The sequence below is a fragment of the Trichechus manatus genome, unplaced genomic scaffold (assembly GCF_000243295.1).
Source record: "Trichechus manatus latirostris isolate Lorelei unplaced genomic scaffold, TriManLat1.0 scaffold00080, whole genome shotgun sequence".
NCBI lineage: Eukaryota > Metazoa > Chordata > Mammalia > Sirenia > Trichechidae > Trichechus > Trichechus manatus.
In genome coordinates, this window is record NW_004444016.1 from 3113553 (window position 1) to 3126584 (window position 13032).

The 13032-nt window shown below is 40.3% G+C and overlaps 1 protein-coding gene across 2 annotated transcripts in view; it reads left to right on the forward strand.

Annotated features, from left to right (window-relative positions):
* COPS3 (COP9 signalosome subunit 3) overlaps nt 1-9597 on the forward strand; it is a 29236-nt gene extending 19639 nt beyond the window's left edge. The window contains exons 9-12 of one of the 2 annotated variants that reach the window (XM_004381017.3): nt 1472-1558; nt 7222-7335; nt 8758-8838; nt 9091-9316. In XM_004381017.3, coding sequence (XP_004381074.1) covers nt 1472-1558; nt 7222-7335; nt 8758-8838; nt 9091-9144 — 336 coding nt within the window. In that variant the 3' untranslated portion in view covers nt 9145-9316. Of the gene's footprint in view, nt 1-1471; nt 1559-7221; nt 7336-8757; nt 8839-9090 lie in introns of both variants that reach the window. The other variant, XM_023735554.1, reaches the window with a different exon arrangement.
* Nucleotides 9598-13032: the final 3435 nt, after the last annotated feature.

A 13032-nucleotide genomic window follows, 5' to 3' on the forward strand; every position in this document is an offset into this window, starting at 1 on the left:
GTTTAATAATGTACAAATTTTGGATTCCTTTTTAGTTCTTAAACAGCTTCCTCACTTGTTTTCTTTTTACAGCTGCATAGGATTCCATTTATATGACTGTACTATAATTTTCTACTTTATCACTCCTCTACTTATGGACATTTAGGTGGTTTCCTATCTTTTGTGATTGTAAACATACATGAGAATACGTGTAAAGATCAATTCAATGCAATTCCACTCTAATTCTATTCCTAATTGTAGATGCAGTACTTCTTCCTCTGACCCTAACCACCAGAGCTAGGTCAGATCTCAAAGGGCACAGTCCTCCAGACTGCCTAAGAATTTAGATACCAGCTGCAAGTACAGGGGTCCCCTAACTTCTCACCTGCTGGCTCCCACTACTTCAGGTTTCATAGTTTGCTAGAACATATACTTACGATTACAGATTTATTATAGCAAAAAGGATACAACTGAAGAGAATAGGATGAGGTCTGGGAGGGTTTCCAGTACAGAGCTTCCATGTCCCAAAGGACATGCTACCGTCCTGTGTACATCAATGTCTGTCACCAACCAGGAAGCCCATGGAGCTTCTGCAGCTAGAGCTTTTATTGGAGATCTCATTATAGAGGCATGATTGGTTGAATCAGGGCACATGTGGTTGAACTCAAGCTTTAGCCTGTCATTCTGCCCCCTTCCCACTCCCCTAGGTCTGGTTGATAGCACCTGGTGGGTATTTCTAGCCTGGTCAGTCCCCACCCAAGAGTCACCTCATTAGTATAACCTGTTAGGTAGGAGTGGCCTGGAGCCCTCATCAGAGACCTTTCAATCACTGTGGAAGTTCCAAGGCTTTAGAGATTCTCTCTCAGGAACCAAGGACAAAGACCAAGTTCTTTGGGTAAAGTTCACTGTAAACCCTACAGATACAGCACTAACAGTAGAACCACTGAGTCAAGGGAAAGTACATGGGAATCTGAGGGGTGCTGCTGAATTGTCTTCATAGTTGTACTTATTTACATTCCTTCCAGCTGTTAGTGAAGATGGCTGTTTCCACAGACCTGTAATAGTGCAGTGTGTTATCAGACTTTCAGATCTTTGGCACACTGGTAGGTGAAACTGGAAATCTTGGTGTAGTTTTATTTTACATTTTCTAATTACAAGGTGAGATTGAACATCTTTCATATGGTGGAGAGCCCTTTGATTTCCTTTTTTTGTGTTTGTATGTAGTGTTTTCTCTATACCTTTGGAATTGTTGGCCTTTTCTTAACGTTTTGCAAGAGTGCAATACATACTTCCTGTTTACCCTTTGCAGACTCCTCTAGAGACTGATGACTCAAACCACCGGGTTCATCATTTCAGGTTGTCTTCACAAACAAAAATTATGTTGTACTGTCATGGAAAGTAAGTTTTCAGTGACTCAAGTAGAACCCTGTACACATATAATACAGTCTTTCCTCAGTTGTTTCTATCTGTGATTAATTCTTCTGACTTTCAGACATTTCTTACACTGTCATTACAAGATATGGCAAGTCGTGTACAGTTATCTGGACCTCAGGAGGCAGAAAAATATGTACTACATATGGTAAGTGTAATTTCATCTTTTAAAATTAGTGTATTTTTGTCAGTGTAAAAGCAATGTGTGTTTATTATGAAAATATAGAAAAGGAACAAGGGGTGGTGGAAATACCCAAAGTAAACCACTGTTGACATTTAGATCTGTTTTCTTAAAATCTAGTTTTCTGTTCATGGTGTGCTCATATGATATACACAGTTGTGTCCTGTTTGTTCTCCTTATGTTTTGTATTTACATTTTTTCATTATTAAGAGTTTTTGTAAGCATCATTTAAAATGCTCATGGAATATTTTTGGATATACTAAAAAAATAAAAAGGCACGCTACTCAGCGTGCTGGTCCCCAGTGAGATCATGAGCTTGCCCAGAATGTAAATCAAGGCACTGCTTCCTTCTTCAAGAAAGTTTTGCTAAAAAATATTCACTGAACTAAACAGTGTGCTTAGTAACATCATTGATTTACATTCTGTGTGAAGTCCCTCAGTTCATCATGGACCAGTGTCAGTGCATGACTACACTTTGAGTGGCACTGAGGTAAAGGGTACTGTCAGAAACACACATTCACCACCTGCCTTAAGAAATCAAATACAGGCAGTCCTTGACTTAGGACGGGGTTCCACTCCGGAGACTTCGTGGAAGTCTGTTCTGACGTGAGTCGAATATCTCATTTTCTTTTTTTAGCTTTCATTATTACTGCCTTTTATTATCAATATCTCTATAAATCCAATCTTTATTTGTCTTTGGGAGTTGGAAGCATTACATATAAACTTAACAGATATATTTTGATACATATGTACGTACAGGCATACCTTGGAGATATTACAGGTTCAGTAAATTGCAGTAAAGCAAGTCACAAATTTTTTGGTTTCCCAGTGCATATAAAAGTTATGTTTACACAATACTGTAGTCTATTAAGTATGTAATAACATAATATCTAAAAAAAACCAGTGTACATACTTTAATTAAAAAACACTTTATTGCTAAGAAACGCTAACCATCGTCTGAGCCTTCAGCAGGTCATAATCATTTTGCTTGTGAAGGGTCTTGCGTCGATGTTGATGGCTGCTGACTGATAGGGTGGTGGTTGCTGAAGGTTGTGGTGGCTGTGTAATTTCTTAAAATAAGACATCAGTGAAATTTGCCACATCGATTGACTCTTCATTTCACGAAAGATTTCTCTGTAGCACGCGATGCTGTTTGATAGCGTTTTACCCACAGCAGAACTTCTTTCAAATTGGAGTCAATCCTCTCAAACCCTGCTGCTGCTTTATCAACTGAGTTTATGTAATATCTGAATCCTTTGTCGTCATTTCAGCAGGGTCCACGGCATCTTCACCAGGAGTAGATTCCATTTCAAGAAACCCCTTTCTTTGCTCATCATAGAAGCAACTCCTCATCCATTAAAATTTTATCATGAGATTGCAGCAATTCAGTCACATCTTCAGGCTCTACTTCTAACTCTAGTTCTCTTGCTGTTTCCACCACATCTGCAGTTACTTCCTCCACTGAAGTCTTGAATCCCTCAAAGTCATCCATGAGGGTTGGAATCAACTTCTTCCAAACTCCTGTTAATGTTGTTATTTTGACTTCCTCCCATGAATCACGAATGTTCTTAATGGCATCTAGAATGATGAATCCTTTCCAGAATGTTTTCAATTTACTTTGCCCAGATCCATCAGAGGAATCACTATCTATGGCAGCCATAGCCTTATGAAATGTATTTCTTAAATAATAAGACTTGAAAGTCAAAATTATTCCCTGATCCATGGACTACAGAATGGATTTGTGTTAGCAGGCATGAAAACATTAATCTTATATTTCTCTGTCAGAGCTCTTGGGTGACCAGATGCATTGTCAATGAGCAGTAATATTTTGAAAGGAATCTTTTCTTCTGAGCAGTAAGTCTCAACAGTGGGGTTAAAATACTCAGTAAGCCATGTTGTAAACAGATGTGCTGTCATTCAGGCTTTGTTGTTCCATTTATAGAACACAGGCAGAGTAGACTTAGCATAATTCTTAAGGGCCCTAGGATTTTCGGAATGGTAAACAAGCACTGGCTTCAACGTAAAGTAACCAGATGCGTTAGTCCCTAACAAGAGAGGCAGCCTGTCCTTTGAAGCTTTGAAGCCAGGCATTGACTTCTCCTCTCTAGCTGTGAAAGTCATAGATGGTATTTTCTTCCAATATAAGGCTGTTTCGTCTACATTGAAAATCTGTTGCTTTGTGTAGCCACCTTCATCAATTACTTCAGCTAGATCTTCTGGATAACTTGCTGCAGCTTCTACGTCAGCACTTGCTGCTTCACCTTGCACTTTTATGTTATGGAGATGGCTTCTTTCCTTAAACCTCATGAACCAACCTCTGCTAGCTTCAGACTTTTCTTCTGCAGCTTCCTTGCCTCTCTCAGCCTTCATAGAATTGAAGAGAGTTAGGGCCTTACTCTGAATTAGGCTTTGGCTTAAAGGAATGTTGTGGCTGGTTTGATCTTCTATCAACACCACAAAAACTTTCTCCATATCATCAATAAGGCTATTCTGCTTTCTTATCGTTTGTGCATTCACTGGAGTAGCACTTTTAATTTCCTGCAAGAACTTTTCCTTTGCATTCACAGCTTGACTGGCACAAGAGGCCTAGCTTTCGGCCTGTCTTGGCTTTCGACGTGCCTTCCTCACTAAGCTTAATCATTTCTAGCTTTTGATTTAAAGGGAGAGATATGTGACTCTTCCTTTCACTGGAACACTTAGAGGCCATTGTAGGGTTATTAATTGCCCTAATTTCTATATTGTCCTGTCTCAGGGAAGAGGGAGGCCCAAGGAGAGGGAGACAGACAGGGAAACGGCCAGTTGATGGAGCAGTCAGAATACACACAACATTTTGATTAAGTTCACCATCTTATGTGGCTATGGTTTGTGGCGCCCCAAAACAATGAAAATAATTGCATCAAAGATCACTGATCACAGATCACCGTAGCAAATATAATAATAATGAGAAAGTTTGAAATATTGCAAGAATTACCAAAATGTGACACAGACACAAAGTGAGCACATGCTGGTGCTGATAGACTTACTGGCTGCAGGGTTGCCGCAAACCTTCAATTTGTGAAAACACAATGTCTATGAAGTGCAATAAAGCGAAGCACAGTAAAATGAGGTATATCTGTACATAAAAAAATAAAACATAAAAATTTACTCCAATGATGAAGAAGAGTTGGATGCCGTTGTTGGCATTTTGTTGTAGTAGTAACTCCACTTGTGGAAGGTTCTGGATCATCTGGATTATCTCTGGGAATGAGGAAGGTGTTTCTAGTCAGAAAATTAGTAAAAGTTGTCTATGTGGTCCTTTACTTTTTTCTTCATATATTTTGCGGTAACATCTCACTGCTTCCCGAATCTGCCTGTCAACTTTAGCAAAGCAATCAGCGTTTGGGTCCATGTTTTCAAGTAACTGAAGCCCCTGATTTAGTTTAGAAAATGAAATCTGTTACAACAGTGTTTTGAACAGTTTATCATAAAATTGAACATCTGCAAGTGAACATCTGAGAATGGTAACATCAGCAAATCACATGCTGCAACATTGTATGTAGTACATTTTACTAACCATAAGCGATACCAAACAAAAAAAAAGTACAGTCATTAAGTGCAGTTCTTGGTAACTGGAATATGTGGTAAATTGGGGACAACCTGTATTACCAATACACCTAAAACCCCATTTGTCACTCCCTTATCCCAACCACGTCACCACTCCCTGAATTTAGATAAGTGTCATTTCAAGGGCTGCGTGATAACTCACCAAGTTAACGTATTATCATCTACTTGCCTGTAAATTGTGTGAATACACAGCTCTGAACACAGTTCCAGTCCACCTATAACAAACCTGTGTCCTCAGCTCAGGGCAGGCAAACCTTCATATATATAGAAAGGCAGCATTCTATATTTTCCTGCTAGTAATCCCCCTCTGATTTCAGGAGTAATGCCATACCAGCATAAGAGTAACACAGCTATTTCCCATTGTGATAATGGAGTGTTTTATTTGTATAGTGCAATTTACAAATGTTTTCAGCTTTTTTTTCCCCTTCCACCTGCCCCTCAAGACATGCATACACAACAAACAAACAAAAGAAAACCTGTGCAACTTGACCAAACTTGGAATGCCTGCTAGGAGCACCTTGCTAGCCCCACAGAGGTTACAGACTCTTCTTTCTCCTGGGAGCTTACTGTCCAGTGGGCATAAGTGGTTGACACTAGCGAGGACATAAGAGCCAGCAGAGTGTGTGAGGAGTCAGAGGAGGAAGGGTTGGGTTTTGAACGCTGCTTGGCCAACGCAGACAAAGCCGTGATGCTGCTAAACATCCTGCAGTGCACAGGACAGCCTCACAGCAAAGAATTACTGGGCTCAAAATGTCAATTCTGCTGAGACTGAGAAGTCCTGCCCTGGAGTGTCAGGTCTGTTGAGGGCAGGGATTTATTTCAAGTAAACATTTTATTGAAATGTAACAAGTTACAGCTAAGTGAATTTTCACAAAGTGAAAACATCTACAAAACCAGCACCCAGATCAAGACACAGAATATTGCCAGTGCCCCACAACAGCCCTCGTGCTGCTTCTAGTCCCTGCCCTGGCCAGAAAGGTCATCATCATCCTGGCCTCGAACAGCCAGCTTTAGTTAGGTTTGTTTTTAGCTTTATATAAAAAGAAAACATACGGTATATGCTTTTTTTGCATCTGGCTTCCTTTGCACCACATTTTGAGATTCATACAAGATGTGTGTAGTTGTAGTTTGTTCATTTTCAGGACTGCTGTATTTCATTGTGTGAGGATACTTACCCATTCTAATGTATAGATGTTTGGGTTGTTTCCAATTGGGATTGTTGCACACAGTATTTCTGTGGTGAACATGGGTTCACTTCTCAGTTGAGTGTATTCCAGCCATTTGTTAAAGAGGTGGCTCTCTGTGGTTATAGTTAGAGGACTGTACATTCTGCTTACCATGTGTTACTGGTTGCTACTTCATTAAATTGCATATACCCCTTCCCAGGCCATATATCCCCGAGAAGGCCAGTTTAAGCAACTCACTTTCGCTGCTAGCAAGTGAAATAATCATTGTCCCTGTGGAGCTCCTTGTTAGGAATAACAGTTATTCTTTGGGACTTTTGTTGGTCTCTCATTCTTTAGCTTCATGGACAGGATTTGGTTATGAGGACAAATCGGTAAACCCCTAATCATTGATACAGATAAAGAACATAGACCTTAAAACTACTGTGGAATCAGCATTGGCAAAAAAGTTTTCTCGAAGCATCAGAAAATAATTTCCACCAGGGTGAAACAGAAATGTATTAGGGCTTCAGTTTTTAAAACACAGGGCAATGTAAATTATCTCTCAATGAAACGGATGTTTAAAAATGCAAGGGTGGTGTGTGTGTGTGTGGGTGTGTGTGTGTGTGTGTGTGTGTGTGTCAGTCAGTTTTGCACCCCTTAGCATCTATAGTGGTGCCCACACATAGTAGGTGTTCAGTAAATACTTGTTGAATAAACTGATGGTGCTTAAAAATACACAAACTTATATTTATTGTTTTCTAAGTTATATTTACTTTCTGTGCCTTCCCCTGATCCTATATATCACCATATAGTCACAGAGTGATTGAGTCTAAACTGCTTTCCTGATTGCTTTTTTTATAGATAGAAGATGGTGAAATTTTTGCAAGTATTAACCAGAAGGATGGTATGGTCAGTTTTCACGATAACCCTGAAAAATATAATAACCCAGCCATGCTTCATAACATTGATCAGGAGGTAAATATGAATGCAAGGTTTTAATTTTTTTTTTTTTTAATTGATGTTTGAGATGTTATAGATAAAATGCTCATTGCTCCTGTGGTCCAGGATAATTTTGGTTTTAAGCACAAATAGTTTCCAATTTATAAGCATGTTAGTTCCTAGAAAGCTAATTTCAAAATGGGCTGCAGAAGACTCTTCCTGGTTATATGGTTATAAATAAATGATGGTTACATTTCCCAGCTGGCTCACCAAAGCCTGCGTTAACTCCGCAAACACTTGAAGCGTCCTACAATTAGTGAAATTGCACCTGTACCCAGCCACCATTTATCATGTAGAGTTTTGTTTCGCTTTAGGTCCAGGTCAGGATGTCAGGAAGCAGGGGTTAGTGGGGCAGCTGAGGAGGGAGGACGAGCACAGGGAAGCCTCCCCTGCCCCAGCAGCTGCCACCTCTGCATTTTCTGAGGTTGTGGTGCTTCAGCACCTTTTGGGGCTCTAGGTCAGGTAGTGCATGGGACATTTGTCCTGGGCTGAGGGACATGAGCTCAGACTGTGTCTGCTTCTGCCTTTGACTAGGGAAATGGGTTGAACCAGAAAATAAATCCCAGAAACTTAAATGCATAGTAACATAGTGCACCTCCACAATCAATGTTTTGCAATTCTAAAATAAAAAAAACCTGAAAATTGGAAGTTTTATCTAACCTATTTGATGACAGAATGTCACCAGAACTGTATTTAGTCTTTATTTATCCCACTTAGTGTGAATATTCTTAGATTTCACTGCAAAAAGTAAGAATGTGTTTGATTTTAGGGTACTGCCCCAGATCCTGCCAGGGGTGTTAGGTAATATACAGTGCTTGTACTGTTTTGGGGCCTTGGGTGGCACAGTGGTTAAGCATTTGGCTGCTAACCAAAAGGTCGGCATTTCGAATCCACCAGCCGTTCCTTGGAAACCCTGTGGGACAGTTCTGCTCTGTCCTGTAGGGTTGCTATGAGTCAGAATTGACTTGACGGCAGCAGTTTTTTGGTAATGTATTATTAGCTTTCTCAAATCCAAAACCCATTTGCTCCAAGGAATTGTAAGGAAATAAGGAATTGTAAGCCTATAATACTCATACGAGTACCCACTGCCATTGAGTATGACTCATAGTAACCTTATAGGACAGAGTAGAACTGCCCCATAGGGCTTCCAAAACTATAATCTTTATGGAAGTAGACTGCCACATCTTTCTCCCACGGAGCAGCTGGTGGGTTCGAACGGTCAACCTCTCAGTTAGCAGCCGAGTGCTTAACCACCGTGCCACCAGGGCTACTCATACGAATAAACCAAACCCACTGCTGTCAAGTTGATTCTGGCTGATATGAATAGCCTACATTAAAAACAATGTACTAGTTGGCTTGAAACCATTTACTAATCATGGTCAAATGTGTATCACACAGATGCTGAAATGTATAGAGCTTGATGAGCGGCTGAAAGCCATGGATCAAGAGATTACAGTGAATCCCCAATTTGTACAAAAGGTGACTATGCTTTTTCCTCATTAACTAGAGGTGGGCTTGTGGAAGAAGACGGGATGTTGCCACATCAAGATTGTTTTCAATATCTTGAAAATGAGATTAGGGGTGCTCCTGGAATTGCCTCCACTGCGTTACACAGAGACCGATGTTCCTCTGTGAGGGACCAGGGTGAATAACTTTGGTGCTTGTTGGGGGCTAGTGGGAATTCCTTGACAAGAGCAAATATAAATGCACCACCTCACTCTCCTTCCGCAGAGTATGGGATCACAAGAAGATGATTCAGGAAACAAACCATCCAGCTACTCTTGAAACTAGCATCCTTCCTGACTTACAGAAACTATCATCGTGCCCAGTGGCGAGTGTTGGGAGTGAGCAGAGAGGATCAAGACTGTTTCACCTGGACATTAAGAAATTAAATTCTGTTTTGAATCTTGAGTCCTTTATGCTTTCAGAAAACCATTCTCTCTGCAAAGAAAGGAAAAAAAAAATTGTCAAACTTTAAAGCCTGTTGTGGATTTATTTATCCTCAGATTGATGTTGTCACTGCATTAAATCTACTTTTTTGTTTTAAATTACTTAAATGTTGATGTGTTTCTGTATCACTTTTTTTTCCCTCCAAAAGGTTTTGAAAGAACATGTTCAGTGTGAATTGTAGGGATTTTTTAAAACAATTTGAATCACAGTTGATACCAATTTCCTTTTTAAAAAGGTAGGAGGGAGTCCATAAGCAGAAGTTAATCATTTGATAATTAGAATTAATGTGCATTTTCATAACAGTATGAATTCAGAATTAAAAGTATGCTATTGGCGTTGTTAAACACTTTCTAAACTATAGTGTTTGCCATGCTCTTTTATAGTCTTGAGAATGGCTTTTTGCCTCTCTACTTATAGTCTTTATTAGACAAATACCAGACTTTCCTGCAGTTTCTTCTAGAAGCAGCTTCAGTTAAGCTACACAAGTGTGTTTTGTTTGCTCAGGGCCTCTCCTGCCTTAAAACCAAAAAAAACAAACCTACTGCCATCGAGTCAATTCTGACTCATAAGGACCCTATAGGTCAGAGTAGAACTGCCCCATAAGGGTTTCTAAGGCGGTAGTCTTTACAGAAGCCAACTGCCACATCTTTCTCCCTTCTCCTGCCATAGACTGCTGCACAGTTTACATAGGCTCCACACCATTCCTGAGCTAACTCACTGAACTCTGCAGTCAGATGGATCTCCTGCCTTAGGGCTCGGAAATCCATCTGACTGCAGAGTTCAGTGAGTTAGCCCAGGAACGGTGTGGAGCCTATGTAAAGTGTGGCCAGATTAAAACACATTCAACTTGGTCCTTAACAAATGTTTCTCTTGCTTTAAATAGGTCAAGTTGTGTGGTAAATCACATTTTAAAAAACAAAAACTCTTAAGCCGCATTAATGAGAGTTACTCTATTATAATAAAGACCAAACTTAGGTAGTTACAAGTGGGCCGGGGGAGTTGTTGGGAGAAGGCAGGCACGGGTGATATGTAAATGATGGATGTGGCTGTGTTCCAATAAAATTTTATACAGAAGGCAAAGAGCTGGAGCTGACCTAAAGGCTGCAGTTTGGGACCCCTCATCTAAATTTGAATTCCCTAGTTATTGAGTTAGTACTGCTTGTGGGTTGCATCACTTTCTCTTATGCTTACACATGTCTCCACTTAAGAATGAGAAAATATTTCATGGAAATGTATATTTTATCCATGTAGTGAATAACCGTTTTGATTTTTTAAAATGGAAATTTGACAACTTTCTAATTTACCTGGATCTCAAATTAAGATCACTTGAAATGTGGTTTAAAACTCTTAGTACCGTACCTGCCAGTCATGAATACTTAAGAGCAACTCTTGTGATCATCTAAATAATGTGGGCTCTATTTTTCCTCAAAGCAGATTCATTAAAATACCACATCATTTTGAATCTGAACTCAAAAAGAATGGTAGCCCATTAGGGGCTTGTCCTACTATCTGCAAACCACAATCCCTGTCCCCTCCTGACTTAACCCTTCATGTTGCATACTGGTTATTACTGTCTCTCAGCCTTAAACCCATCTTTCTGTATTCTGGAGTCCCTGGGTGGTGCAAACAGTTAACACACTTGGCTGCTAACCAAAAGGTTGGCAGTTTGGGTTCACACAGAGTTGCCTCAGAAGAAAGACCTCGTGATCTGCTTCCAAAAAAAAAAAAATCAGCCATTGAAAACCATACGGGGCTCAGTTCTACTTTGACACCCATGGGATGGCCAGGAGTTGGAGGCAATCGGAGGCAACTTTTTTTTTGTATTTTACTTTGTGGTCCTGGGGCTAGACCTCTGCAAACTACATTTCTCCCTGCTAGGTTCTGACAGCAGGAAGACGAGGGAGGAAAAAGGGACAGGCTCCTTGGTACTTCCTGTTCTAACATGACCCCAACAGCAGCCGTTCACCCTGGCAGCGGTGGACCTAGCAGCAGCTGTTAGTTCCAGTTTGCAGTTTTCCCATGCTCCTAGACGCAGCCTCAGTAGTCCCCCATAGAGATCCAGGCACCGGCAAGCAGGCGGTCCCCTCCTCCCCGCACAGATGCCAGAAGCCCAGCACCACTGGACCTCCAAACTTAAGATACAGCAATCCCAGTCTCTCCCCTTGGTTCCCCAAGCCCTATGGATGGAGTCTGCTTCCTGCGTGGACTACCTCAGGGATGCATACTCTCTTTTTCCTTCTCCAATACCCGGTTAATAGCTCTATCAAATGTGTTCTCTTAAACTGGTGTGGTTTCTGTGCCCTTACAGGGATTGATTTAGAAAATTTTAGAGAGCTAAGGAGATGAATGGCTTCATTTGTTACCAAGAAGAGAATATCACAAGACTTTACATATGCTGCCTCTGAGAAATGTCGCCTGGGTTTTGCCTATATCCTATTTGTGAAAATCTATCAGAATCTGTTTGCAGCATGAATAGTTAAGATAGCCTTAGCTGTTCCTTTGAGCTAATTCTCAGCAGCAAACTACTTTGTGAAAATGTTTACTGTGGCATTTTGATGGTACCAGAAGATGGTAAGCTTGCACTTAGGGAATTGTGTTACCTAGAGCTGCTATAATAGAAATACCACAAGTAGGTGCCTTTAGCAAACAAATCTATTTTCTCACAGTTTAGGAGGCAGAAGTCCAAATTCAGGGTGCCGGCTCTAGGGGAAGGCTTTCTCTCTCTGTTGGCTCTGGAGGAAGATCCTTGTCTCTTCTGAGCTTCTGCTCCTGGGCAATCTTCATGTGGCTTGGCATATGTCTTCCCGCATTTCTGCTTCTTAGCTTGCTTGTTTAATCTTTTGTATCTCAAAAGAGATTGACTCAAGATATACCCTACCCTATTCCTGTCTCATTAACATAACAAAGAAAACTCATTCCCAAATGAGATTATAACCACAGGCATAGAGGTTAGGATTTACAACACGTATTTTACAGGAACACAATTCAATCCACAGCAAGAGTTAAGGCAATTTCTGAGGTCCAAAGATGTAGTAGTAGCTTGGTGTTCATTTGTGGGTCTACCAGTTCTCTGAGGATTTTTTTTTTTTTTTGTCTTTTCATGGTAATTTCAAGTGTCATTACTAAAATAATTAATTTCAACACACGTGGGGTTGCTATGAGTCAGAATTGACTCGAGGGCAACTGGTTTGGTGTTTTTGGTTTACCAGAATCCTGTACTTGCATTATGCGTGATTTTCCATATGGTTGGTGCCACATCAACTCCCAAAAGTGACAATGCTTAACTGTTAATGTAGACTTTCTCAACTGCGTATTCTTTTCTTGATCTGAGAGAACTCCAGCAGTTTTAGACACACCATTATAAGGTATTCTTTAAACAAACATCTGGTTGCATGCTTTTGAGATGGCAGTGGATGTTTTCTGAGTCAAAGAATGGTACTAATAGGGTATAAAGCAGTGGGATTCTTATGCCCTGTGTGGGTGGCATCTTCTTCACATTGTTTAAAAAAAAAAACCCAAACCCATTGTTATCCAGTCCATTCCGACTCATAGCGACCATATAGGACAGAGTAGAGTTGCCCTATAGGGTTTCTAAGCCTGTAAATCTTTTTTTTTTTTTTTAATTGTACTTTAGAGGAAGCTTTACAGAACAAATAGTTTCTCATTAAACAGTCAGTACACATATTGTTTTATGACATTGGTTAACAACCCCATGACATATCA